We start from the raw sequence: 24,150 nt of genomic DNA, 5'->3' as shown, positions 1-24,150 counted from the left end.
CATGCGCCCGCTCCACTAGGCGAGGTGCGCGACCTGATTGCCCTACGCATGCGCGGCCTCGTGGTGGCAGGTAACCGACAAGACTAGAGCGAGCCTTCCCCCGGGTCGCGCCTGCGTCGCGGGGAGGAGCCCAGGTGGGGCGGGGTTTAGAGGCCGCGCGCGCTCTCGGTCCCGCCCCGCGCTCTCTCGCGTTTTCCAGGCGGGGACGGCGCGCGCTCGTCTTCTTTCTTTGCAACTGCCGTTGGTCAGTCGTGGTCCCCCGCGGTGTCCCGGGACTGGGACGCGGGCCCAGGTACGCCCTGGCTGTGGCGAGGTTCCCCAGAGAAACCCTGTCAGAGCCCCTCATCCTGGGGGAGCGTCCCCAATATCAAGGCCTTCCAAATCTTGTTAAAATTTTCCTGAAATCCTGACCAGATACCCTCAGAAATACTGAAAAGGACTCAGCAAGAAGTCCGTAGATGACCCCTGAAATCTTGTCAGAACCTTCTCGAAATTGTGTCAGAATTCTCCCTCAGAGCCTACCAGACTCCCCCCCCAAATTCTGTTACGCTCCCTTCCCTCCCCCGAAGTCCTCTCAGAGGGCCCCAGAAGTCTCGTCAAACCCACCAAAACTGTCATAGTCCCCTCCCAGATCCTCTCAAGAGACCTCTGAAATCCAGCCAGACACCCCAGAAATCCAGAAACCTGGTCAGAGACCCTTTAAGATCCAGGCCCCCTTAAAACCTGCTTCTAGCTCCTTCCTGCTCGAACCTGCCTGTCAAAGACCCTCCCTCACTCCCTCACCAGGAGTTTACCCTCCAGTCCCTGTCCAGGGCTCCCAGTGCCAGACCCTCCCTCACTGGTGCCCCACAGCCATCACCCATTGCAAACCCTGGACCCGTCTCCCTTTAAAGGCCGCTTGTTCTAGGACATTCTAAAAGCTGCCAAGAAGTGTGGACCCAGCAGGTGCCAGGGAGATCAGGGTCGGGGGAGGACTTGGTGAGGGAAGGGGTGACCAGCAGGTGGGGTGAGGACAGACAGGCCCCAGGAGATCCTGTGTTGACCATGTGCCGCAGGGTGCCCAGTTCAGCTCCAGTGGGCACTGTTGTCCAGTGTAATTATTAATAACACCCTTCTCACCCTTAAAAGTGCCCTGGACTTGGGACAATGAGTCATACTGGACAACCAGTCAACCTGGTTATGAGGGGAGCAGGACAGGTCATTGTCAGGGCACAGAGGAGGGAGTCCCTAACTGGTCCATGGGCTCAGGGAAGGCTCCCCAGGGAAGCAGCCACAGGTGAGGGTGGTGTGTGTGATGTGATTTGGGCCTGGGAAGATCATGGAAAGATGCAGAGTTCCTATGGCTGTGATGAATGTGAGGGACCTGGAGGTCAGCCATTGGGGAGCATAGTGACAAAATGAGTCAAGGAATTGCAGGGAGCACTTTGTCCCACACCAGCCAGAGGGCCCCAGGGATCCATGGCAGGAGTTGGAGTAGGAGAAAGATGGGGTCAAACTCACAAAAGAGGCCAACAGTTCCAAATACAGGCTGATACGGCAGAATGTCTGTCACCCAGGGTGGTGTGGGAGCCCAGGGACAGCAGCTCATTCAGAAACATTTTCCCAGAGGAGAGGACGTGTGAACCAAGACTGGAAGGGCTAAAAGGAGGATCCCAGGCAGAGACCTAGAGGAGGGAACAGCCAGGCCAGTTTGGGAGAGAGCATGTAGTTCAGAGCTCCTGGAACTGCAAGAGTGATTTGAGGCAGGCAGGGCCAGGCCATCCCCGGCCTTCGATGCCGGATCCAGGGTCTAGGCTCAGTCCCTGGGGTGCTGGGGAGCCAAGGGAGAACACTCCGGGACCCAGCACGGATGGACTGGAGGGAAGATCCTTGAGACTGGGAGGCGAGGGAGGAGGGATGGGATGAGGGTCCAGGGGAAGAGGATGGGGCCTGGCCCAGAACTGTAGGAAAGGAGAGGAGGGGATGGGTACAGTCATAGGACAGGAAGGACAAGGTTGGGGACTTGACGGGCTGTGGGGAGAAAGGGGGGAAGGGGGGAAGCAAGGAAGCAATGACCCCCATCCACTCACCCCCCTCTTTGATCTCTGCTGCCCGCTCCTCGTCCCCCCATTTTCCCAGCCCACACCTCCAGTCCATAAAACAGGTCTGAGCGGGAGCTGCTCTGGTCGCAGCAGGGGTGGGCAAACAGGTTCTGAGAACCCAGAGCGGCCTGGGGCACAGGTGGGGCAGGGTGGCTGGTCTGAGGAGGCCATTCCCTTTTGTCCTTCCAGGAGCTCTCAGAGTCGGAGAGCCTTTGTCAGCCCCTCCCGGTGATGGAGGCAGGCTGTTAGCCTCTCCAGCAGCTGCAGAACAACCAGGGTGGCCCATGGATGTGCCAGAGAGTCGCGCGGGTGGCCCCACTGCAAAAAGTAGGTGGCTTGGCCCTCTGTTTGCCCCATGGGGGGATAAGGAGGGAGCAGTGGGGGAGCAGGTGCCAGCTTGTGCTTCGGGGACCTGGGAGAGGTGGCTTGGATGTCTGAGCCTCCACCTTGGCACAGGGTGGGACTTGGGGAGCGAGCTGTCGTTGAAGGACCTGCTGTTTGGACACTGTGTATCTCACTGGCTCTGGGGCAGCTAGAGCGGAAACCTCTGCTCAGAACACCCTTCCCTAACAACCTGCCAGCTCGGCCCTCACTTCATTCAGATCTCTACTTCCTTCGAAATGCTTACTTTCACATTCTCTCCCCTCTCCTGCCTCTCTTCATAGCACGGACATCTGTTTGTCTGTTTCATCTCCGTCTCTCCCACTAGAACTTGAGTTCCATGAGGTGGGGTCTGTTTTATTCACTCTGGTATTCCCGGTCCCTAGAGCAGCTCTGTCCAACATGCCAGCCGTAAATGTAATTTTAAATTTTGTTAGTAACCACATTTAGGGGTTTTTTTATTTTAAAAAATTACATATTTATTTGAGAGAGGAAGAGAGTGGAGGGGTTGGGGCAGAGGGAGAGAGACCCGCAAACAGACTCCCCACTGAGTGCAGAGCACAACACGGGGCTTGATCCCAGGACCCTGAGATCATGACGGGAGCTGAAATCAAGACCTGGCCGCCCTACCAAGTGAACCACCCAGGTGCCCCAAGTAGCCACATTTAGAAGAAAAAAGAAACGGGCAAAATGGGAACAATAGATTTTTATTTAACTTACTATATCCAAAATGGTATCCTTTCAGCATGTAATTAATATAAGAATGTATTGGAGATAGTCTTTTGATTTTCATACCAGGGCTTTAAGACCTGGTGTGTAGTTTACAGTAACAGAGCATCTCAATTCACACGCACCACAATTCAAATACTCAAGAACCGCATGTGGCAAGTGGCTGCCCTAAAACAATGTCCCAACTTGTAGGTGCTCAGTTATAATCCCTGATTATTTGGATGGATGCAAACCAAAGCCGCGTGAAAACCAGCTTCAGGAGGAAGAGGCAGGGAGACAAGACACTGGGTGGCCTTCTCTGAAATTCACCTGCTAGGTGGGAGAGCTCATTGTGATGGGGGAGGAGGCTCCCACCCTAGGGCAGAGGCAGGGCCGCTTTTTCAAGGCTCCCAGTGTCCAGCAGCAGAGCCTGCATCTTTTCTCAAGGCCACAGGCCTGGACTCTGGCCTTAGGAGGCTTTCCAGAGGGGAAGACTGGAGGGCAGACACCTGGTTGTCAGGACCCAAGGGCAGGTGGATAGAGTGACTAACATGGCAACTTTGTGGGCACCAGCAGAGGGCGTGCAGCCACTGCTCCCATGGGTGTGGACTGAGCCAGCTCTGGGAGGCTCCTGAAGGAAAAGGAAGGACATACCGGGGAGAGATGAAGACAGAGGAGGGCTGCGGGTGGGAGGGAGAGAAGCGGAGGGAGTGGCAGAAGGAGACAGAGGCTTGGGGAAGGGAGAGTCACCAAGATATGGGAAGAGAACCCGGAGATGGAGAAATGAGGAGGAAGAAAATAGAGAGGCAGGGATCTGGAAAGAGAGGTATGGGGAGCAAGATGAAGAGGAGGAGTCAGAGAGATAACTAGAGAAGGGCAGAGACATACAGAAGAGAGGGACAGACACTGAGGATGGAAATGAAGGAAAGAGAATAGGAGAAGCAGTGACATGTTCCTGAGGGGCCCCAGGAAGGGACCGTAGACCCATGTAAAGCCCCTGCACCAAACTCCGGGGCTGACTCTGGCTCCGCTCTCCCTGGCTGAGCAGACTTGGGGAATGAGCTCACTGGGCTCCCGGTCCTCCTGGGTAACATGGGGAGCACAGCAAGAAGAGATAAAGCCCCAGGAGGGGCCCTGGTGTCCCCTAACTGGGTCCCCTCCCCACTTCCCTAAAAGCATGGGTTCAAACGTTCAGACCTGAGGGGCTGAATTTTAGCTCTCTACAAAGAACCCCGGAGAGCAGAAGGAATTAGATAGAGGGCCTATGGGCTCCTGCATGGTTTAGTCGGTAGACTCTGTGACTCTTGATCTTAGGGTTGTGAGTTCAAGTTCCACATTGGGCACGGAGCCTATATTTAAAAAAAAAAAAAAAAAAAGCATTCATATGTTGAACAGGTGACCTGGGGCAAGTTCCTAACTTCTCTGTGCCTTGAGTCTCCTCATCTGTAACGTGTGGCTAATAATAGCAGCTACCATGGTTCATAGAAAAGCCCCAGAAGAGGAAGGATATCTACTAACTGCTAGATAAATATTCAGCTCTGTGACTGAGCCTCCACCACCTGCCAGGCCTTCGGCCCAGGGCCTTTCTAGATTTTATCTCAGTTGTCCCCTAGGAGGGAGGGAACACCCCCATTTTCCAGAGGAAGAAACTGGCTCAGAGAGTCTATGCTTCTTGCTCAGGCCTCCCCTTGGGTCTGTCAGACCCTGCAACCTGTGCCGGGCCTGCTGTTATACCCAGTTGTTCAAGGGCAGGGCAGGGAGTCTGGAAGGTCACTTCCAGTCGTAGCGACTCCTGGGATCTCCTGTATCTTGGAGCATTTATTGAGTGCTTACTATATACAGACACTGTGGATACAGCAATAAACCAACTGCTGTGGGGTTCATGTTCATGTCGGGAGGGCTGTTCCCATATACAAACCTAGCCCTCCCAGCCCTGGTAAGGTAGGAAAGAATCACTACCTGCCCATTTTACTGGTGGGGAAACTGAGGCTCCGAAAGTAGAATTGACATGCCCACAGTCCTGTGGCTGGGCTCTCTGAGCTCCTAACTGCTCCCCCACCACCCGCCCTCCCTAGATCACCCACCCCCTCTCATCTCAGGCCCCTGGCTGTGGGCGCCAATGATGCCAGCCTGGCCGGGGGATTCAGGTAGGAGAGACCTGCCTCCCCTCCCCCGCCCCATGCAGGCGGGGAGACGGGAGATGTGGCTGGCAGAATCGATCCAGGCTGCCCGCGCCTTATTGGATTGTTCCTGGCTCCTGAGCCCTTCTTCACCCTCAGCTCCTCCCAGAATCCTCTCTTCTTTGCCCTCCTCTGCTCCTAGCCCCCTGCGGAGCAGAGCCTGGGCAACAGGGGAAGAGAAGAGGAAAGGGTGATCTCAGAGCCTTTGTCCTCTGGGCTCCTGAGTGGCTTGGACGCAAAGGATTAGACAGCAGGGGGAACTTCCTGGCATGAAAAATGGGGTTCACGTCCTCAGGGTGCAGAGCGAGGAAGCCACTCAGAGACCCTTAAGTTGCTGTCCCTGTGCGCCTGAAGCTTCCTGCTGTTCCCCATCAGCCCCAACTCCCAAGTAGCTCAGAATAAATTCCCTCCCCTCTGCAGGAGCACAGGACCTAGGGTCACTCTTTCTTGGCCTTCTTCTCACGGGTAGGCTGACCCTCTTGTCTCCCCAGTGTACCTCTGGGACCAGCTGGAGGAGGGGAGCCTCGGGACGCTGCTGAGCTTGGAGGAGCAAATACTCAACTCTACATTCGAAGCTTGTGACACCCAGAGGACAGGTTGCGGGGGCAGGATGGGGGCCAGGCAGCAGGGGGCCTGGGAGACACGAGGAGTAATAAGGGACAGAGAGGGCTGCTGGGAACTGGGGAGCCGTAGAAAAGGGGCTTTTCTTGGGGTGCCTGCAGGGTGAGGTGGGTGATTGTGGAAAGCTTCGGGAAGGAAGCGGATAAAGGGATGGAGGCCGTTCAGGGTGAGGACATTAATGGAAGGGTGTATGGCCTGGGGAGAGGGAGGGAGAGCAGCCACTGTGGGCCTGATGGGGTACAGCAGGCCCTCGTGCTCCACCCTGTGAGTGACAATGGCCGGGCTCCATTTCCAGGTGAAAAGGTTGACTCAGAGGAGGGGAAGGACTTGCCCAAACTGTCTGGGTTAAGCTGTGGTACAGGGTGCCACCAGCCCAGCCACTGGTGTCCTACTTTCAAGCCATCACCTGCCTCTGCCCCACCTGCCCCAGACTCCCTCACGGCATGCTCTGTCCCCAGGCCTTGTGGCTGTGACCCACGTACTAGCGTACCTGGAGGCTGTGACAGGACAGGACCCCCAGGATGCACGCCTCCAAACACTGGCCTGCAACCTGGACCCCAATGGGGAGGGCCCTCAGGCCACTGTGGACTTGGACACCTTTCTGGCCGTCATGAGGGACTGGATCGCTGCCTGTCAGTTGGATGGGTGGGTCTTTGCACCTATAACCCTCCCCCGGAAAGTCCTTCCTAAGATCTAACCTCACACCTGCCTACTGCAGCCAGCATTCTTTGGGCACAGGGACCCTCTGTGTTTGAAGGAGGATGAGAGAAAAGTGAAGAGATGGGGTGGAGGGTCTGAAGAAAAAGTTCCTAGGATGGGGAGGCAGAAGTAAAAAGGAAAGGGAAGATGTGGGGGAGTTGGGGGGCTGACAGAGGCCCTTCCCCATCCCTTCTCCAAACCCAGTCCTTGCCCCTCCTGCTTTTCCATCTGGCTCAGGGCTCTTGCCATCTGGCCTTACCTTCCTCCCCACCGCAGTGCTGCCAGCGCTCCTGCTCTCACCTGACCTGGCCCCTCCTCCCGCCACCAGCAATCCCCCTGCGTGGCTGGTCGGGATTGGGGGTGGCTGCAGGGGGCTCTAAGCCTCATCCCTTTGATACAGGGGATTAGAGCTGGAAGAGGAGACAGCCTTCAAGGGGGCCCTGACCTCCCAGCAACCGCCATCTGGTGAGACTACTATATATAGAACAAAGCAGGCAGGCCCAGGGTCAGACAGTGGGAGGGACTTCCCACCTGGGGATGGGAGCCAGGGACATTGGGTGGGACCCCTGGAACATTTGCTCTCTCCTGGAGCTGTGAGTTTGGCTTTCTAGGCACCTCCATGGCTTCCTCCCCACCTTCCCTGAGCTTTGGGGTTTTTTTTTCTTCAGGGGCTGGTTCCAAGTCCTCTTCCTAACTGCAGCCCTATTATAGAGGCCTGCAAGGCCCTGCCTACTTCTTGTCAGCATCACTGGGCTCCTGCCTACTCTCTAGTCTCTGCTCCCTCTGGCCTCCTGGCTCAGCCTGGAATGCACTAGGTGCCTGCCCACCACGCTCTTCAGAACCCTAAACCTCCCACACCTGGGGAAGCCAGAGAATGCCCCGGGCCGTGGTCCCTGACTGTCCGGGCTCACTCACAGACCCACATTCCTCTCCTGGAGAAATCTGACCATCTGATTCAGTTCCCTGTCCTGCTATTTGGTTAGTTGATCCTTTCCCCCATTTTATCCCCAGGACCTCACACATACGAGGTGCTCCATAAAAAAGTGTTCCTGTTGTACCTTACAAAAACAAAACAAAAGCAAAATAATAATAATCACAGCTTTCTTGATGTTCCCTTGGACCCCTTTCAGCAAGGTCAAGGGACAAGGGAAACAACCCTCTGGGTGGGGGAAGGGAGAGGACGAGGAGGCTGGAGGCCAGGAGGTTGGGGATGAGGTTGTGGTGAGGGTCCAGGAGGAGAGGGAGAAGCCTGAGCTAGGACTGGCAGAGACAGCAAGGAGCGTGGAGAAGATTCACGGAGGAAGATGAGGGTCTGGAATCGGGGGGACTGTGGAGATGAGGAGGAACAAGGGAACCAGGACAGCCCAGTGACCAGGTGAGTGGGTGGGAAGGAAATCGGGAAGAGGAACAGGTTTGGGGGTAGCTAAGGTGCTGCTGCCCAGTGCTGTGATGAATTCAGGGCTTCCAGAGAGTTCCAGCCTGAGCTCAGGGTATCAGTGAGCAAAAGGACTTTCAGATAGTGGATATAATCATAGCCCCAGGAGCAGATGAGATGGCCCAGGGCAAATGCGAGGGTGAGGCTAATGGAGGCCAAGCCCAAGTCCTGGGGCCCCCGACACCCAAGGTCACCGAGGAGCCCACCACCCTCTGTCTGTCTCCCTCCAGGATGCCCAGAAGCGGAGGAGCCAGCCAACCTAGAGAGCTTTGGAGGCGAAGACCCCAGAGCTGAGCTGTACCTATGCCCCCCCACACCTCCCCACAGCCCATGTCCTCCAGCCTCCCTGCCATAGGGCTCGAGTGGGGTCCTTCAGAGGGAGTGAGGGACGGGTTGTGGGAGCAGCTGTGCTGCTAGGCCTTGGAGAGCAGGGCAGTCTCTCTCCTGTTCCTCATTCTCCAGAAGAGCCTCGTTTCCCCCCCCACCGCTGCCCCCACCTGGGAAGGGAAGTGGGTGGGAGCTGTGGCCAGTGATCAGCCCCTCCCTGACCCCAGGCCCACCACTGCTGACCTGCTGAGCAGCCTGGAGGACCTGGAGCTCAGCAACCGCAGGCTGGCCAGGGAGAACTCCAAGCTCCAGCGCAGCCTGGAGACCGCCGAGGAGGGGTCCACACGCCTCGGGGAGGAGATCATGACCCTGCGCAAACAGCTTCGCAGGTGGGCTCTCCACGTGCTCTCCCTGCACCTTCTGCCCTGCCTTCCACCCTGCACTGTCCCGTCTGCTCTCTTCCTCTTTCTCTTTTGTGTTTCCCTGGCTCTTGTCTCTCAGCCTCTTGGGTTCAGACTCCCCTCTCTACTCTTCTCTGTGTCCAGACTCCCCTCTCTACTCTTCTCTCTGTCTCCATATCTGCAGCCTATGCCTGCCCTGTGGTCTTTCTCGTATCTGTCACATTTCCTTTATTTTAATCTCCTGCTCTTTCCAGGTTTCTGTCCCACCCCCTTGAGTTTTATAGGGAGAAACGGGATCTCTGTGTCCTGTACTAGGTTCTTTCCCCGCTTTTCCCTCTGGGTTTCTGTGCCCCACCCCCCCACCCCCCAGGTCCCTGTCAGGATTTCTCTGTTGCTTCCGACTCTCTGAGTGGCTCTGTCTCTCTGGTCTCTGTTTCTCTCGCGTGCGGCTCCCCTCAGCACCCAGCAGGCCCTGCAGTGTGCCAAGGCCGTGGACGAGGAGCTGGAGGACCTGAAGACGCTGGCCAAGGGCCTGGAGGAGCAGAATCGCAGCCTCCTGGCCCAGGCCCGGCAGATGGTGGGTTCTGGGCAAGGGGTACAAAGGTGTCATCTTCCTTCCCCCTTTCTTAGAGTCTGAGCAACAGAACCTGACAGTGGAATGGGAACGGGTAGAGGTTACCCCAGCTTCCTCCCTGACTCCAGGTCCTGCTTTCCCCAGACTCAGGGTCCAGATCTATTTGCCACCCCTCTCATGACAGAGGGGACAACAGGAGCCATCAGGGCTGTCAGACCCATTCTCCCAGCCTTGCTCCTCCATGACCCAGACCCAGGATGGGTTCCCAGGTGTGGGAGAAGGGAGAAGGCAAGGAGGCCCCAATAGAAGCCTTTGTCCTCTGGGGTCTTTCAGGAAAAGGAACAGCAGCATCTGGTGGCCGAGATGGAGACTCTGCAGGAGGACGTGAGCTGAGGCCCAGTGCCCACCCCTACCCCTAGCCCAGTCCCAGGGATATCCCGCCCTACCCCTGCTGCCCCAGACACCTCCAGCAGCCTGCACCCAAATACCCTGACCGTCTGTAGAGGGAGATTCCAGAATGCCAGTAATGTACAAGTGTCTCTGAAAGTCACAGCGCTGCGTGCCCTAGTTGGTAAGACTTTGGGGCATGGGACGGACTGCCTGGGCTTGTACTGGGTTTGCCTACGTAAGCATGGGTCGGTCCATCTCCTCTCTGTACTTGTAGCAGTGGCCAAAATGATCTCCCTCGTTGGGTGGTGAGGGATTTAAACACGGAGATGCTTGTAGTCTTAGGCACAAGGCAGGACCCATGGGCAGTGCTTGCTGGAAGTTTACCCCTGTTGCTCATATGTTAGCATTTTTTATGGTAGAAAGAACACAGGCTTTGAAGTCAGCCCTGAGTTCACATCCCATCTCTGCCACCTTCAGGCATGTGACTCCCCCTTCCCAAGCCTTTGCTTTTTTCTCTGAGAAGGGGAGGAGACTATCTGTTCGGCAGGATTGTCTTAGAAACAAATGACAGTGCTCAGCCGGGGGCCTAGCTCAGTGTCCACAACGGCCCAGTTCAACCACGTGTCTGATTCGAGCCCCGTTCTTCTGATACAGAGGACATGATCTTAGTACATCTGGGCCCACCTAGTCCTTTTTAGGTGGAAACTGAAACTCATCTGTCGATGAAATTCATCACCACCCCTCTGCGAGGTGCCATCTAAGTGGCTGAAGACCCACACGGCATCTCAGTGCTCCAGGAGGCTGCCGTCCTCCCTCAACGTCTGTTCTCTCTGCTGGTCACAAGATTGACGCTCATCATCCCATCTGGTCCTCAGCCTTAGTCACCACCACACGCTGGTGTCCCCTGGGAGGCTGGCATTGCCCTGGTCTCTGGACATCCAGTTCTCACTGCATCTGCTGCCAGTGGCCCTCTGGAGCCACCAAGACACGAGGGCCTCTGGGGTACTCCCTCAGCCCCTCCCACACCGTTCCAGGGCCATAGAAGAGGCTTAGCTGATTTCCTGAGACTTTGTGGCCACAAGGGGCCTTGTTGGGCCTCTCTACCTCCAGTCCTCACAGAGCCATCTCCATTCTGTTATTCACAGGCCTTGCTGGTTCTGAGACTGAGCTGAGAAATGCTCCCTCTCGGATTCCCAGACATCCCAGCGGAAGTGTGGTTCAACTGCAACCTTCCCCTCCATCCCTCGCAGCTAACCTGGGGCTTGGGGCTGGCACAGGGCCTGTTTTCCCTCTACTCTCTTCTTTGACCCTCCTCCACCCCTCCCCTGCCCTAAGGATTTCTGCCCAGTCCAGACAATGATACTGATTCTGCCCGATCCCCCCAAATCTCTTTGTCCTACATCTGTATTATGACTTTTACTATTTTTTTTTAAAGATTTTATTTGATAGTGAAAGAGAGCACAAGCAGGGGGATTGGCAGGCAGAGGTAGAGGGAGTGGGAAAAGCAAGCTCTCCGCAGAGCAAGGAGCCCAATGTGGAACTAGATCCCAGAACCCCAGGACCGTGACCCAAGCCAAAGGCAGATGCCCAACAAACTGAGGCACCCAGGCACCTCTGAGTTTTACATTTAAATCCAAAATTTTTCCACTATTGTTCTCTGGCTCTTCCATGAAAATTCCGTCCACTGGGATGACGGGAATCTCACCATGGGATGGCTGCCACAGTGCGAGGCATGGGGTTCAGACAGGATGTGACTGTTTTCTTCCAGAACATCTCTCTTTAAGAACAAGGAGATGGGGGCGCCTGGGTGGCTCAGTGGGTTAAGCTGCTGCCTTCGGCTCAGGTCATGATCTCGGGGTCCTGGGATCGAGTCCCGCATCGGGCTCTCTGCTCAGCAGGGAGCCTGCTTCCTCCTCCTCTCTCTACCTGCCTCTCTGCCTACTTGTAATCTCTCTCTGTCAAATAAATAAATAAAATCTTAAAAAAAAAACCAAAAAAAAAATTTTTTTCATAAAAAAAAAAAAAAAAAGAACAAGGAGATGGGACATCTGGGTAGCTCAGTCGGTTAAGCTGTTGCCTTTTGCTCAGGTCATGACCCCACCCAGGGTCCTGGGATCGAGTCTCACATTGGGCTCCTTGCTCAGCAGGGAGCCTGCCTCTCTCTCTCTGCCTCTGCCTGCCGCTCTCCCTGCTTGTGCTCTCTTTCTGACAAATAAATAAATAAATCTTTAAAAAAAAGAAAGAACAAGAAGAAATTTTCCCTAAAGCCCCATGGCAGAACCTCCCTTTATATCTTATTGGCCAAAGTGACATTATATGATTATAGCCAAACCGCTCCCTGGTATGGGCACTCCAATCCTGGATGGGCCAAAACACTTTCAGCTCCAAGGAAGAGAACACTGAGGAAATGGTGGCTTCAATCTGAATGACACTCACTTCCTTAACAAGAGACTTTGAAGTTCTCCATGTTGGTTTGGTGAATCGGGCTTGTTCATTGGCCTATGGCCTCATGATCTCAGATGGCTGCAACAGCTCCACCCTCAAGGTCTTATTCAAAGCAGGACAAAGAGGGGCAAGCGGGCCCAGCTAATGCTCCTCCCATGGCTCTCCTTTCGTCAGAGGGAAAAGCACCCCCACTATACCCACCATCCCAGCATACCTCTCTTCCATCACGCTGGCAGGAATTGGATCACATGACATCCCCAGCTGGAAGGGATGCTGGGAGAATATTTGACCTTCCTCTGCCTCTGGAGTGGGAGATGAGCAAGTGAGAGGGGGGGAGAATGGCTGCTGGATTAGCTAACCAGTCAGTTCTCCTGAATCTGCCGAGATCTGCCGAATCTTCCTCTTATTCACCCCTCCAGAGTGGGGCTAGGACCCACTTGCCCACCTGGAGAGCGGACCCCCAACGAAAGCGGAAGGACTCGAAAGGGTGAATTGCAGCCAGCAATCTCTGCCTCCTCCCAGTGCAGAAGGCCTGCTGCCAGGTCAAGTGCCTTGAGCAGCGCCTGGTACATCCTAGGCGCTCGATAAACCGGAGCTATTCTTGGTTGCCTCCCTCCCTACCTTTCCCCTGCCCACAGCAGCCTACAGAGCATCTATAGATCGAGTTCTCAAGTTACAGGAGAATAATGCTGGTGTAAGGGACACTCAGGATACTCGGCTTTCCTACAGAGAATCTTCAGAGCAGGGCTCAGGTTACTGCAGAAGAAGGCAGGAGAGGCTGAGTAACCAGGTTCCCTGCTGGGCAGCCCAGAATCCAGCCTCCAAATCCCCACCAGGTGGACAGATGTTGACACAGCATTCCTGGCCTGTCCTTCCTCTGCCCTTCACCTGGCAGCCCAGGCCCGAGGAGACCAAGAAGGAGGGACGGCTGATGGAGGACTTGGAGCCCAGCCAGCTGGAGAGAGGGCGGAACTGGCCCTGGTGTCCCCAGGGGCATGGGGAGGAGGGGCGTGGCAAGGGAACTCCAACTGCCTCCCAGCCCTGAAATGCTTTTGCCCATGGCTGCTACACATCCAAGTCAGCACAAGTTGCTAAGTTTTTGGTACCTGGAACCAAAGGTACCAAGTTTTGGTACCTGGAAACTCTCAACTGGATTGGGGGCCAACTGGATTGGATTTTATTTTCAGATCCCATTTCACAGCTGGCATGGGCTGCCCCTTTCCTGGCCCCCTTGTTTTCTCGGATAATTCTCCCCCTGGAGGACTCAGGGTGGCCCAGCCCTTCCACTTCTGAAAGCCCCTCATCCAGGCTGCACAGGGCCCAGGCCCTAGGCCTCATCAGAGTCCGCCTCCTCAGTTATCATCTGCTTCGGCACCAGTCCCCACCTCTAGCGATGAGCTCCCTGAGGCCAGAAATGAAGCTGTTCCCCATTCTCACCTGGGGCTGCGTCTCACCCCAGAGAGAGTCAGATTTGGTGAGTCCACTCTCTCACCAGGTGACCTTGGCCAAGTTTCTTAGCCTCTCCACTTATCAATTTCCTCTGTAAAATCAGAAGGTGAAGCCAATGAAAACATTAACACCCAGACATGACATTCTTCCCAAATGGCACAACGTGACCTGCATTAGCAGCACCTGGGAAATCTTCCTCCCCCAAAAATTGAACAGGAGCCTGGACAGGGTCCTGGATCTACCCACCAGTTTCAAGGAAATGAAGAGGTTGGACAAATACGATGAACATCCTATGGAGGGAATGAGAACTCCGGAAGCCAAATCTGAATGCACAAATTCTACAGGACAAATAACTTGATTTATCCCCCAAAAGACATGCCCCAAAAGTACCTGGATTAGGACAGGTGGGCGACAATTGTCAGAGGAAAAGAAATGAGACATTTCAACCAAAAGCCACAGTCAACCTTGTTTGGATCCTCCTACAAACAAACTAAATGTGACAAGACCTTTGCGAGACAATCAAAATGGAAAAAAAGAAAAGCAAAGAAAAATCCGCAAGTTTGATATAAGATTATAGGAATTATTATATAGGAATTATATAGGAAAGATTAAGGAATTATTACTTTTGTTAAGCGTGATCATGGTGTTGTGAGTTTGGTAAAGTAAACAATTACTTAAGTAGGAAGTTAAAATGCCAGAGTTGTTCTAGGCAGAAATCACAGGCTACCTGGCGTTTGGTTTAGAGTCATGTTAAACAACAACAACAACAAAAACTTGGGAGAATAGGGAAGAAACTAGGAAAATATAAATAATTATTGAAGCTAGCTGGTGGGCAGTGGGAGTCCATTATACTGGTATTTTTACTCACATGTGTGTGAAAATATTTAGAATGTGAAGTTTTGAAAGTATCTTTAAAACATATATTTTGTATTTTCTGAACATTTGTGTGTGTGCCAGGCACTGTTCTAAATGCTCTGTGCTTATTAACATACAGTAGCGTGTGTGTACAATGAATTACCTCCTGTACAGCCTGGGGGCACGGGGCTCAACCTTTCTGTGCCCCACTTGCCTTTATCTGCACGATGGGAGAGGAGATATGAGGTAACACGGGCAAGGTGCTCAGACGTGCTCACAGATACTGTTACGAGCTCCGTGAAGTGGGTCCTGTCTCCTCAGACCAGCACCCGTGACACACAGAGAAATCACGGCTGAGAACTCGTAGGGGGGTGTGGAGGGATTCAATGGACCCAAATACATAACGTGCTCAGCACCACGCTCATTGTTGCCGGTCAGGTGATCAGGAAATGTCAGCTGCGGGCGCTAACATTGCTGTTGGCCGAAGTGGTCCTTCCTTCTTCCAGAACGGGAAGCTGCTGGCGGAGCGGGATGGAGTCAAAAGGAGGAGTGAGGAGCTGACCACGGAGAAGGAGGTTTTGAAGGTGCCACCCCTTCCTTCATTGAGCCATCAGGCTCCCAGGGCTCCAGGCAGCTCTGCTGAAATCCCTCTCTGGGTGGCTGATGTCCAGAGACATCACGGGAGGTTGAGGAGTGGGGCTCGGGAGAGCTGGGTGGACTGGGGAGGGCAGCACCTGCTGAGGCCAGTCCTGGGAGGCCGGACAGATGGACGGACTCCTTCCTCGGCAGCGGCAGCTCTATGAGTGTGAACGCCTCATTTGCCAACGAGATGCCGTCCTCTCAGAGGTGAGGGGCCCGGGCGTGGCAAGGGAACATTTGCCTTCCATGTGCTCCTGCCCCAAGGTCTGGGAGTCCTGCCTGGGTCTTATCCCTGGATAAGCAGCCCAGAGAGGTCAGAGGGTTCTCCTGGCCTGGCAAGCCTGTCCCTACAGGACCTAGAAACCTGATGCTCTCCTTCAGGCCATAGCTCCTCCCCCAAGCTCACCCTGCCCGTCTCCCCTACCCCTGCCTCTGCATCTTGGCGGAGCTGGGCCTCCTCTTACTGGGCTTTGGGCTTCCTCAGCGCACTCGCCATGCGGAGAGTCTGGCCAAGACGTTGGAGGAGTACAGAACGACCACCCAGGTAGCCTGCTGCCTTCCCACCCTCGGCCCGCTCCCTGGCCCTGCTCTTCTACCATCTCTGCATTCGCTGCCTCTTTCTGCCCCTGTCTGTCTTGTGGAGTGTGTGTGTCTCTGGCCTTTTCACTTGTCTTCTGTTCCTTTCTCTCTCTCTCTCTCTCACCCTGTGTATCTCCACCTCCGGTCCGTTTTCATTCTCTGTGGGGGTCTTGTCAATGCATTTCCCCTGCCCATCTCTCTGTGTGTCTGCCTTTCCTTGATTTAGTCTGTCTGTCTCCAGGGGTGACTCTACCCTCCGTTGGTCCCTGATCATTAGACGTCTCCTGCCCCTCGCATGTCTTTGCCTCTCTGTAAGTCTGTGTCGGTCCATGTTTCTTGTTCTTAGTTTCCCAGGCTGCTGGCTTATGTTCTCTGTTCCTGCTGCTCTCTGTCTCTCTTTGGCTCCCTAAGTTTCTGTCACTGCTTTCTTCCCCTTGTCCCTTGGTAATATATGTCTGGAAGAGCCCAAAGAAGTCAGGGGAGTGGAATTGACTGTAAGAGGAGCCCAAGGCCAGGAGATAGAGAAGAATGGAAAGACAGGGGTCCCCCACTCCCTCCTTTGCAGGAACTGAGGCTGGAAATCTCACATCTGGAGGAGCAGCTGAGTCAGACCCATGAGGGGCCGGATGAGTGAGTGGAACATCAGGAACATCAGTAAAGGAGGCAGGAAGGGAGCCCAAAGGCAGGGAGCCCCCAACCTGCAGCCACAGGGTGGGCAGAGCAGCTACCCCAGAGTGGGTGGACTGACCCATAGGGGCAGGCGCAGAGAGAGCCTTCCCTTCTTGACCATGTGGCCAGGCTACTGGAAGGGGCCCAGGCGAGAAGAGTGGGCTGGACCAGGCTGCTGCCCCCGTCACTGGGCGTGGAGATTGAGGCCATTCGGCAGGTAGGCCTGGCTCCTCGGGAACATCCCAACCCACTGCCGGCCTCAGCTGTGACGCAGCCCTAATTCTCACCCACCCCATCTCCCCCCAGGACCATCTCAGTACTTTACCTCATTCCTACCCCAATCCTTGGTCCTGCTGCCAAACCCTTCCCAGATCTTGCCTCCGCCTGCTCCCCAGCCCAGCCTCACCCCCACCACACAGCCCCCCACCTAGCTTCTCCAACCCCTGCCTCAGCACGTGTCCATCCCCATCTCTGACCCATTTTCTGCCTTCACCTGGCCCTCCTGTCTTCAGAAACAGCTTCTCCTCTCCCAGAAACAAGAAGTGGCAGCCGCTGCTCTCTCCAGCCCTCTGTGTGGAGTGTGGCAGTGGGAGGAGGTCATCATTGAGACAGATGAGGAAGTGGAGTTTCTGCCTGAAGCCCCAGCTGGGACACCGGTGAGCATGGGTTGGGGGTGGGGGTCCGAAACCGCCAGAGTCCAGGAGCTTGGAGAGAGCCCTGGGACTCCCATGTGCCACGAGCTTGCTGCCCATTCCATGGGCAAACATTGACCAAGGGCCTTCTGGACACAGGCCTGAGCCAGGCAGGACACCATCCCTGCCCTCTAGGGACTGGCCCTCCAGGGGAGTAGACAAGAGGAAACAAAGCGAATGCAAACTGCACAGTGGTAGTTTTGTCGTTGAGAAAGCACTGTCAGGAAGCCCTGCGTTTACAGTGGTCCTGCGGAGGCAAGTCACGAAGTGAATCATTCCTCCGGACACCATAAAGATACATTAAGCTTTTACTTCGGGATAGAAGGCACCATAAGAACAGCTTAGAAAGCCCATGTGGAAATCTTGAACTCAGCCATGGCAGTTGTTTTATGACTTCTGTAATTACCTGAGCAGTATTTCCACATCCTTCAAAACAACCAAGACAACTCATCTTCAGTGTCCACAACAGAAAAGTGAGGTTTTAATCTATTAGTGCCAGAAGTCTCTCTGTCTGTCGCGTTTTTTTTTTTAAAGGAAATATTGCTAACAGTTCTGTAACTGCATTGTCTTAAAAATAAGACTGCTTCAGAATTATATATTGTTCACCGTTCTTAAAGGAGAACCTTATTTCTTTGCTCACTTTCTCCCTGGGTTGAGAGAAGATTTTCCCTTCAATGCCTGTGCTGTTTGGTTTCTTTTTTTAAGATTTCTTTATTTATTTGAGAGAGCGAGAGAGCTCATGTGAGCACAAGTTGGGGGAGAAGCAGAGGGAGAGGGAGAAACAGTCTCAAGCAGGCTCCACCCTGAGCACGGAGCCAACAGGGGGCTTCATCTCACCACCCTGAGATCATGACCTGAGGAGAAACCAAGAGCAGATGCTTAGCAGCTTAACCAACTGAGCCACCCAGGCGCCCCTGATTTTTCATTTACTTCCCCCAGTATCTCTGCAAGGTAGGCATTCTCACCCCTCATCCTGTTACCCATGGGAAACTGAGGCTCAGAGAGGTCACACGTTCCCAGTCACATAGCCTATGGGTGGCAGAGTCACATCCTTCTGAGGAGGTGTGAGTCAGAGTGAATTCCTCTGGGAGCTCTCGACACCCCATCCAAAGGAGCACTGACCCAGGCCTCAGGGTGCTACCAGCTCTGGGTCCTAGAACTAAGGTGCAAAGCTTCTCCGAGCCTGGTGGGGAGATTGTGCGAATGGGCCATCCCTATGCAGGGTGATGGGTGTGCAGAGGTGGGGGCCAGGCCCTGAGGGAGCCCAGCAAAGGGAAGACCTGGGTCAGGTGGGAGACTGGGAGAGGTGTCACTTGGGAAACCCACACTTGAGTTTATTTTGGAGAAGAGAGAGAAGTTGAGCGGTGTCAGGAGAGAGAAGCCTTCCTGGCAGGGGAAAGCACACACACGATGATGTGGGGCATGAAAGCTATACAACACGGTTGGGCAGCAGAGGGAGTGGTGGGTGGCTGGGGAGCCATGGGGCCCGATCACAACAGGAATTACCTGTAAATCAAGCAGGGAGATTGTACTTTTCTCCATCGAGTCCCAGGATGACTGAGGGCAGGGAGGGGGTATGGTCAGCTCTCAATATAGAAAGATCCCTCTAGAAAGATCCCTGGTGTGGGCGGGGGAGTGGGGAGCCTATATGGAGAGCATGGGGACTGACTAGAGGCAGGGAGGCCAGGAAGGAGGCTGGGGCAAGAGTCCAGAGGAATAAAGCCTGAGGCAGGCCAGGGCCTTGGGACAGAGGAGGAGGGATGGGCAGAGAGAAATGGGGTAGGAGAGATGGGTACTAGGAAGGAAGAAGAGAGAGACATCAAACTTAACTTGCAGGGACACCTGGGTGGCTTAGTGGGTTGGACATCTGCATTCAGCTCAGGTCATGATCCCAGCGTCCTGGGATTGAGTCCCACATCAAGCTCCCTGCTCAGCGGGGAGTCTGCTTCTCCCTCTTCCCCTCCTCCTGCTCGTGCTCATGCTCTCTCTCTGACAAGTAAATAAAATCTTAACAACAACAACAACAACTTACCTTGCAGCCTAGTGAAATGAGATCCTGAGGGACGGCCAGGATGCTACCTGGGGTCAGTGGGTACACAAGCCTGGAGCTCAGGGATGTATGTAGGAAACAGTGTCAGGTTGGCGACTGAGGCTGCAGGGAAGGAGGAGAAACTAGGACCTGGGTCCTGAGAGAGAACAGCTGGGCGGCGGGGGGAGGTGGGGAGGGCTGCCCCCAGACCAGGAACCTGGGAGGAGAAGGGGATGCAGGAAGGAAATGCCGGGCTTCCTTTCGGTCCACGTGAGTAAGAGAAGCTCATGGGAGTGTGAGGTTTGGGGGACCTGGAGTCCTGGGTGCTGAGGAGAAAGGAGTCTGGCTTCTACGCCTGGGGGGATGTAGAGCCAGGCCCCCCCACCCAGGGAGGGAGCCCAAGAGGAGCACAAGTTTTAGCAGCAGGTGGGTAATTCTTGCAGGGATCACAGCCCAGGAACTTACCCTCGCCTTTTCCCACAGAGACACTTGCAGGGAGAGATAGTGCACCTTCAGGGAGGAAGGAAGGAGCGATCGATGTGGTAAGAAGCTTGTTCCTTCCAGAGCCATCCCCCTGGCTTGGGGTGACACCACATTCTTGGACATTGTGCAAAGACTGGAAAAGCCCTGGGGGGGAGTTGCACCTCATTCCCTCCTTCATTCATTCATTCCCTCCCCTTGAAGTGACCCTTGGCCTGTGAACCAGGATGAGCCACCCCCAGCCCTGCCTTCAGCATCTCCTGATCTAGAGGGAGACAGATTCTGATCCAGCCTGTTCTGGGAGGACATCTGGCACTTCGAGCCAACTGGGGGAAGGCTTCCTGGGGAAGCCTTGAATGGGGTCCCATAGGAGCAGTACTCATATAGGAGACTCTTAGACAAGAAGACAGTTGTCTGGCTGATGGGACAGCTCAGTCACTGGGTCACTGTCACTGAACACACCTCTCCCAAGGCCCCCAAGGAATCCTGGGATGAAGGAAGCCCAGACTGGCCCAGGGAGAACACCCAGGTAGTTAGGAGATAGTCGGCGACTCCGGAATCAGACAGCCTGGGTTCAAATCCTGTGATGGGGTGCTGTAAGCATTACTGTCCAGAGCCCCAGCCCTGTGATTGTTAGGAAGCTCAGCGGCAGGCCTCTGGGGAGAGATAAAGCACGAGATGTCTGGGCCTATCCTCCTCAGGTCTGGCCTTGGGGCCTGTGGTTTCCTGTAATGCCTCCCACCACACCCCCCTTCAAGCTCTCGGCTGTAACAACTAATGAGCCGCCTGCCACTGGCCTCTAATTGGACTTGTCTGAGAAAGCTGAGATTGGGCAGGAGGAGGGCTCCAGAGCTATGACCCCCCCCCACCCTGCGTCACTGGGGAAGAGAAGAGAGAAGGAGGTTAGCAGCAGCGGGGGTGGGGGCTGGACATTTGAATTTCCCAGGAGCAGGGCAGTATGACCCACAGACTGGGAAGCTGGAAGCTGGAAGCAAAGGAGGAGATGAAACCCATGACCCCTAAACCTGACCAGGGTGAGGGCTTGGACCTTGAGAGGCGCTGGGCGCTGTGTCCTGAGGGTATCAGGTGGTGGCAGCTGGAGGGCTAGACCCCTGGTCCCCAGTACTGGTGGTAGCCTGTGGTATGGACATCCAGGTCTCCAAGGGGCATCTGGGTTGGGCAGCTTGAGGTCTGAGTCCCAGAGGGGTATTTCAGGGGCTCGGGAAGCTGCAACCCTCAGAGGGTTAGAAGCTGAGGGCTTGCCCACCGAAGAGAAATGATTTGTAGGGGAACTTGCTCACACAGTTGGCTTCTGGAATCCCGGTCCTAAAGGAAGTCCAGTAAGACTGACACTCAATGAAAGTGGCACAACCCCACAGGCACGATGTGGGGGGCGGGTCTACACCTGCCCTGAGTCTCTGCTCTGAGACTCTGGTGTTTGGGAGAGTAAGAGAGCAGAAGCCTCAGCTCCCAGTTGTAGCATGAGATAGTGGAAGAGAAAATCAAAAGAGCCTCTTACCCTTTTTGGGGGTCACACACTCTTTTGAGAGTTTGTTGACAATTCCCCTGCCAAATATGCACAACAGCTTGCTCATGGGGCTCCAGGACACCCCCAGGCCCATCCGTGATGCCCGCTCCCCACTAAGACCCCTGCTTTAAAGGCTCATCCAGCCCCACAGTGGGCGAACAGGAGCCAGGCCGAAGCAAGATGCTTGCAGTGACTCTGTTATCCCCCCCAGGTTGCCCAGAAGAGAGGAAGAGGAGGAAGCAGTGCCCCAGATCATGGTAGGCAGTCCCCAGCACCCCCCCCAGTCCCCACCCACTCTGGGGCCTTGAGGAGGGTGACACAGTGGCAGCTCTTCCCAGCCCTTACCCACACCCCCTCTTCTCCCCAGCAGACAGAAAAATCATTTGGCCAAGAGATAACAAGGCCCTTGCTATAGCTAATGAGAGCGGACAGCGCCGTGTGGGGAGGCCTGCGGGCCAGTGGGCGGCCAGAATGTTCCCAGGGGACCCCCCCAAGCACACACAAAGGGCCGCAATGGCTAAGCCCCAGGCGTCACAGACATGGCTACACCCCCGGAATGCGAAAATGCACACGCACATGCGCCCACGCACAGGAAGGGGGTGGGCCCGCCCCAGCCAGCCCCAGAACTCCCTGGGGCACAGCGCCTGTCACAGCTCCCCCGCCTGGCACCACTCACACCAGCTGCTGTGCTCCTCAAAGCCCCAAGGCGTGGTTGCAGGTGCCCGTCCCCATTCTCAGGCAGGGGAAGGGAGGGAAGCTCAGGGAGGAGAGGCAGGGAGCCCAGGGTCCTCAGGGTAGGAATATGAGAGCCCAAATGTGTGCCAGGCATCTGGGCCCCTTTGGGGTCCAAACCCTCCAAGATGGTCTCTCTGAGCAGCCTGACCCCAAAGCCTACCTCCCCCTTCCCTCCAAGGAGATGGGACCCACCTCAGTTTCCTCGCAGCTGACTTGATGGATGATCTCTCCTAAGCTGTAGGCATCAGAGCTGGGAACCCAACCCTGTGGGGTGTCACACTGCACTCCACCCCCTTCCATGTGGTCACTTCTGTCCATTGGCTTGAACCAAGGGACTCTCCCAATCCAGGACTCAGTCTCAAGTTTGTTTCCTTTGTCCCTCCAGGCCAATCTCCCCAGCCCTCTGGCAGACCCACATCGTGGAGATGTTCTGGGAAGCCCTCCTGAGAGGTAACAGGACTCACCGGGACTGGAAGGGGCCTGGAGGCGGAGGAAAAGGTCAGCGTGATTGCCTCGCCCTCCTTTCTGTCCAGCAGCCCCACCGAGCCTGAGCCGCAGCAAGCATTGGTGCCTGTGCCCAGAGAGCTGGTCCCAATCAGGAGACCCAGATGGGGCCAGCTCTGCCTGCCCTCCCTGCAGCCTGAGCCACTCAGGTGCGCCCCAAGGCATCTCCAGAATGAGGGTGGCCGGCACACGCTGGGGTACTGCCCCCTGTTGAGACAGCCCCAGCAGCCCCCCGCCCTGGGGCCTTCCCTGAGCGCTGGGCTGCCTCCCACCAGGATCACTCGGCCCCCACTGATCCCGGCCCCCGTCCTGGGCCTGCTGCTGCTGCTGCTGCTGTCTGTCCTGCTGCTAGGCCAGTCCCCGCCACCCACCTGGCCCCACCTCCAGCTCTGCTACCTCCAGCCCCCCCCAGTGTGAGCCACTCAGAGCAAGGTCTAGTCAGAGAATTCCCGGGGAATCCTACTGTTATTACCATTGTTGTGCTGTTAGCTGGGAGGGCTCCGGTTCGGGGACGCTAGATACAGTGCTCCAGGATCCGCAGCCCTGTGTTGAGTTTTTATGTGAAGTTTTTTGGTTTTGTAACACTGGTGACTACATTTCTGAGCAATAGCAAAACACACCCAACAATGGGTTAAATACTAGGGGTTTATCCTCCTCCTAAAACAAGTCTGGAGGAGGGCAGCTATGAGCCCACAGCTCAGAGTCTCCACAGCCTGGGGGATGAGGGAACGATCATTCTCTGTGATCCTCTCAGCCCTTCCGTCTTGCTCAGGAGCCGGCAGGTGTGGCTTCATACATCACATCTGTTGGAAGAAGGGGACTTGTCCCTTCCTTTCTTTATAAAGAAAAGACGTGGCCTTCCCAGAGCCAGCAGCAGACCTGTGTTCATGTCTCATTGGCCAGAAGTGTTTATGATCCCTCCTAGCTGCAAGAGAGGCTGGGAGACTGAGCTCCTCTCTGCTCTCCTGGCAGAAAGAGGGAAAGAGACACATGGGCCGGGCATACATCACAGATGTCCCCTGCAGGGCAAACAGCCAGCAGGAAGTGGACCAGTGTGCCACTAGCTTACTCATCACTTACTGTTCATTCATGTGCCGTGATTAGACCTTAGAAGATAAAGCTGTGGGGGTGTCTGGGTGGCTCAGTCCATTAAGCGTCTGACTTGGGCTCAGGTCATGATCTCGGGGTCGTGGGATGGAGCCCTGCAAGGTCTCCCCACTTAGGAGGGAGTCTCCTTGTCCCTCTGCCCTCACCCACTCATGCTTGTATGCTCTCTCTCTTTCAAATAAAATCTTTCAAAAATTTATTATTTGTTAAAGAAAGGAAGATAAAGCTGTAGAAAAACAGGCCCTCCAATGCCAGGCTGAAGAGCCCGGGTTTTCTCCTGAGGATGATGGGAGATTTCAGAGATTTTATTGCTTTTTTTTGTTGTTGTTATTTATGCTTTAATTGAGACACAACTTTCATACAGATAAATGGATATGCTCGCTTCAGTAGTGCATACACTAAAAATGGAACCATACAGATAAATGGACAAATCTTAAGTATCAGGTGCATGAGTTTTCACATATGCAAACAACCACAAAACCAAAACCCGGGTCAAGATACGAACAATTTCAGCACCACAAGAGGGTTCCTTGGGAGAGTTTTGAGCAAGGGAGGGTCAGAGTCACCCCTATTTAAAGGCAGATGGTGGGGGCGCCTGGGTAGCTCAGTGGGTTGAGTCTCTGCCTTCGACTCAGGTCATGA

At 55.0% G+C, this 24,150-nt stretch overlaps 1 protein-coding gene across 2 annotated transcripts; it reads left to right on the top strand.

The window, feature by feature from the left end:
• The first annotated feature begins 193 nt into the window (after positions 1-193).
• Positions 194-23,595, top strand: KASH5 (KASH domain containing 5). 2 transcript variants are annotated; one of them, XM_044256895.1, is made up of 19 exons: positions 194-292; positions 2,271-2,408; positions 5,842-5,946; positions 6,430-6,616; positions 7,071-7,135; positions 8,336-8,402; positions 8,660-8,821; positions 9,293-9,410; positions 9,741-9,791; positions 15,053-15,130; positions 15,336-15,392; positions 15,670-15,729; positions 16,330-16,394; positions 16,563-16,650; positions 16,946-17,089; positions 19,638-19,696; positions 21,374-21,419; positions 22,283-22,347; positions 22,431-23,595. In XM_044256895.1, the coding sequence occupies exons 2-19, from the start codon at positions 2,366-2,368 to the stop codon at positions 22,816-22,818; spliced, it is 1,848 nt and encodes a 615-aa protein (XP_044112830.1). In that variant the 5' UTR covers positions 194-292; positions 2,271-2,365; the 3' UTR covers positions 22,819-23,595. The 2 variants fall into 2 exon arrangements, with proteins under 2 accessions (XP_044112830.1, XP_044112829.1); XM_044256894.1 differs by lacking the exon at positions 194-292 and having other exon boundaries at positions 2,288-2,408; positions 22,434-23,595.
• The last annotated feature ends 555 nt before the right edge of the window (positions 23,596-24,150 follow it).

The sequence above is a fragment of the Neovison vison genome, chromosome 7 (assembly GCF_020171115.1).
Source record: "Neovison vison isolate M4711 chromosome 7, ASM_NN_V1, whole genome shotgun sequence".
Classification (NCBI taxonomy): domain Eukaryota; kingdom Metazoa; phylum Chordata; class Mammalia; order Carnivora; family Mustelidae; genus Neogale; species Neogale vison.
This window is presented reverse-complemented; position numbering and strand designations above follow the sequence as displayed.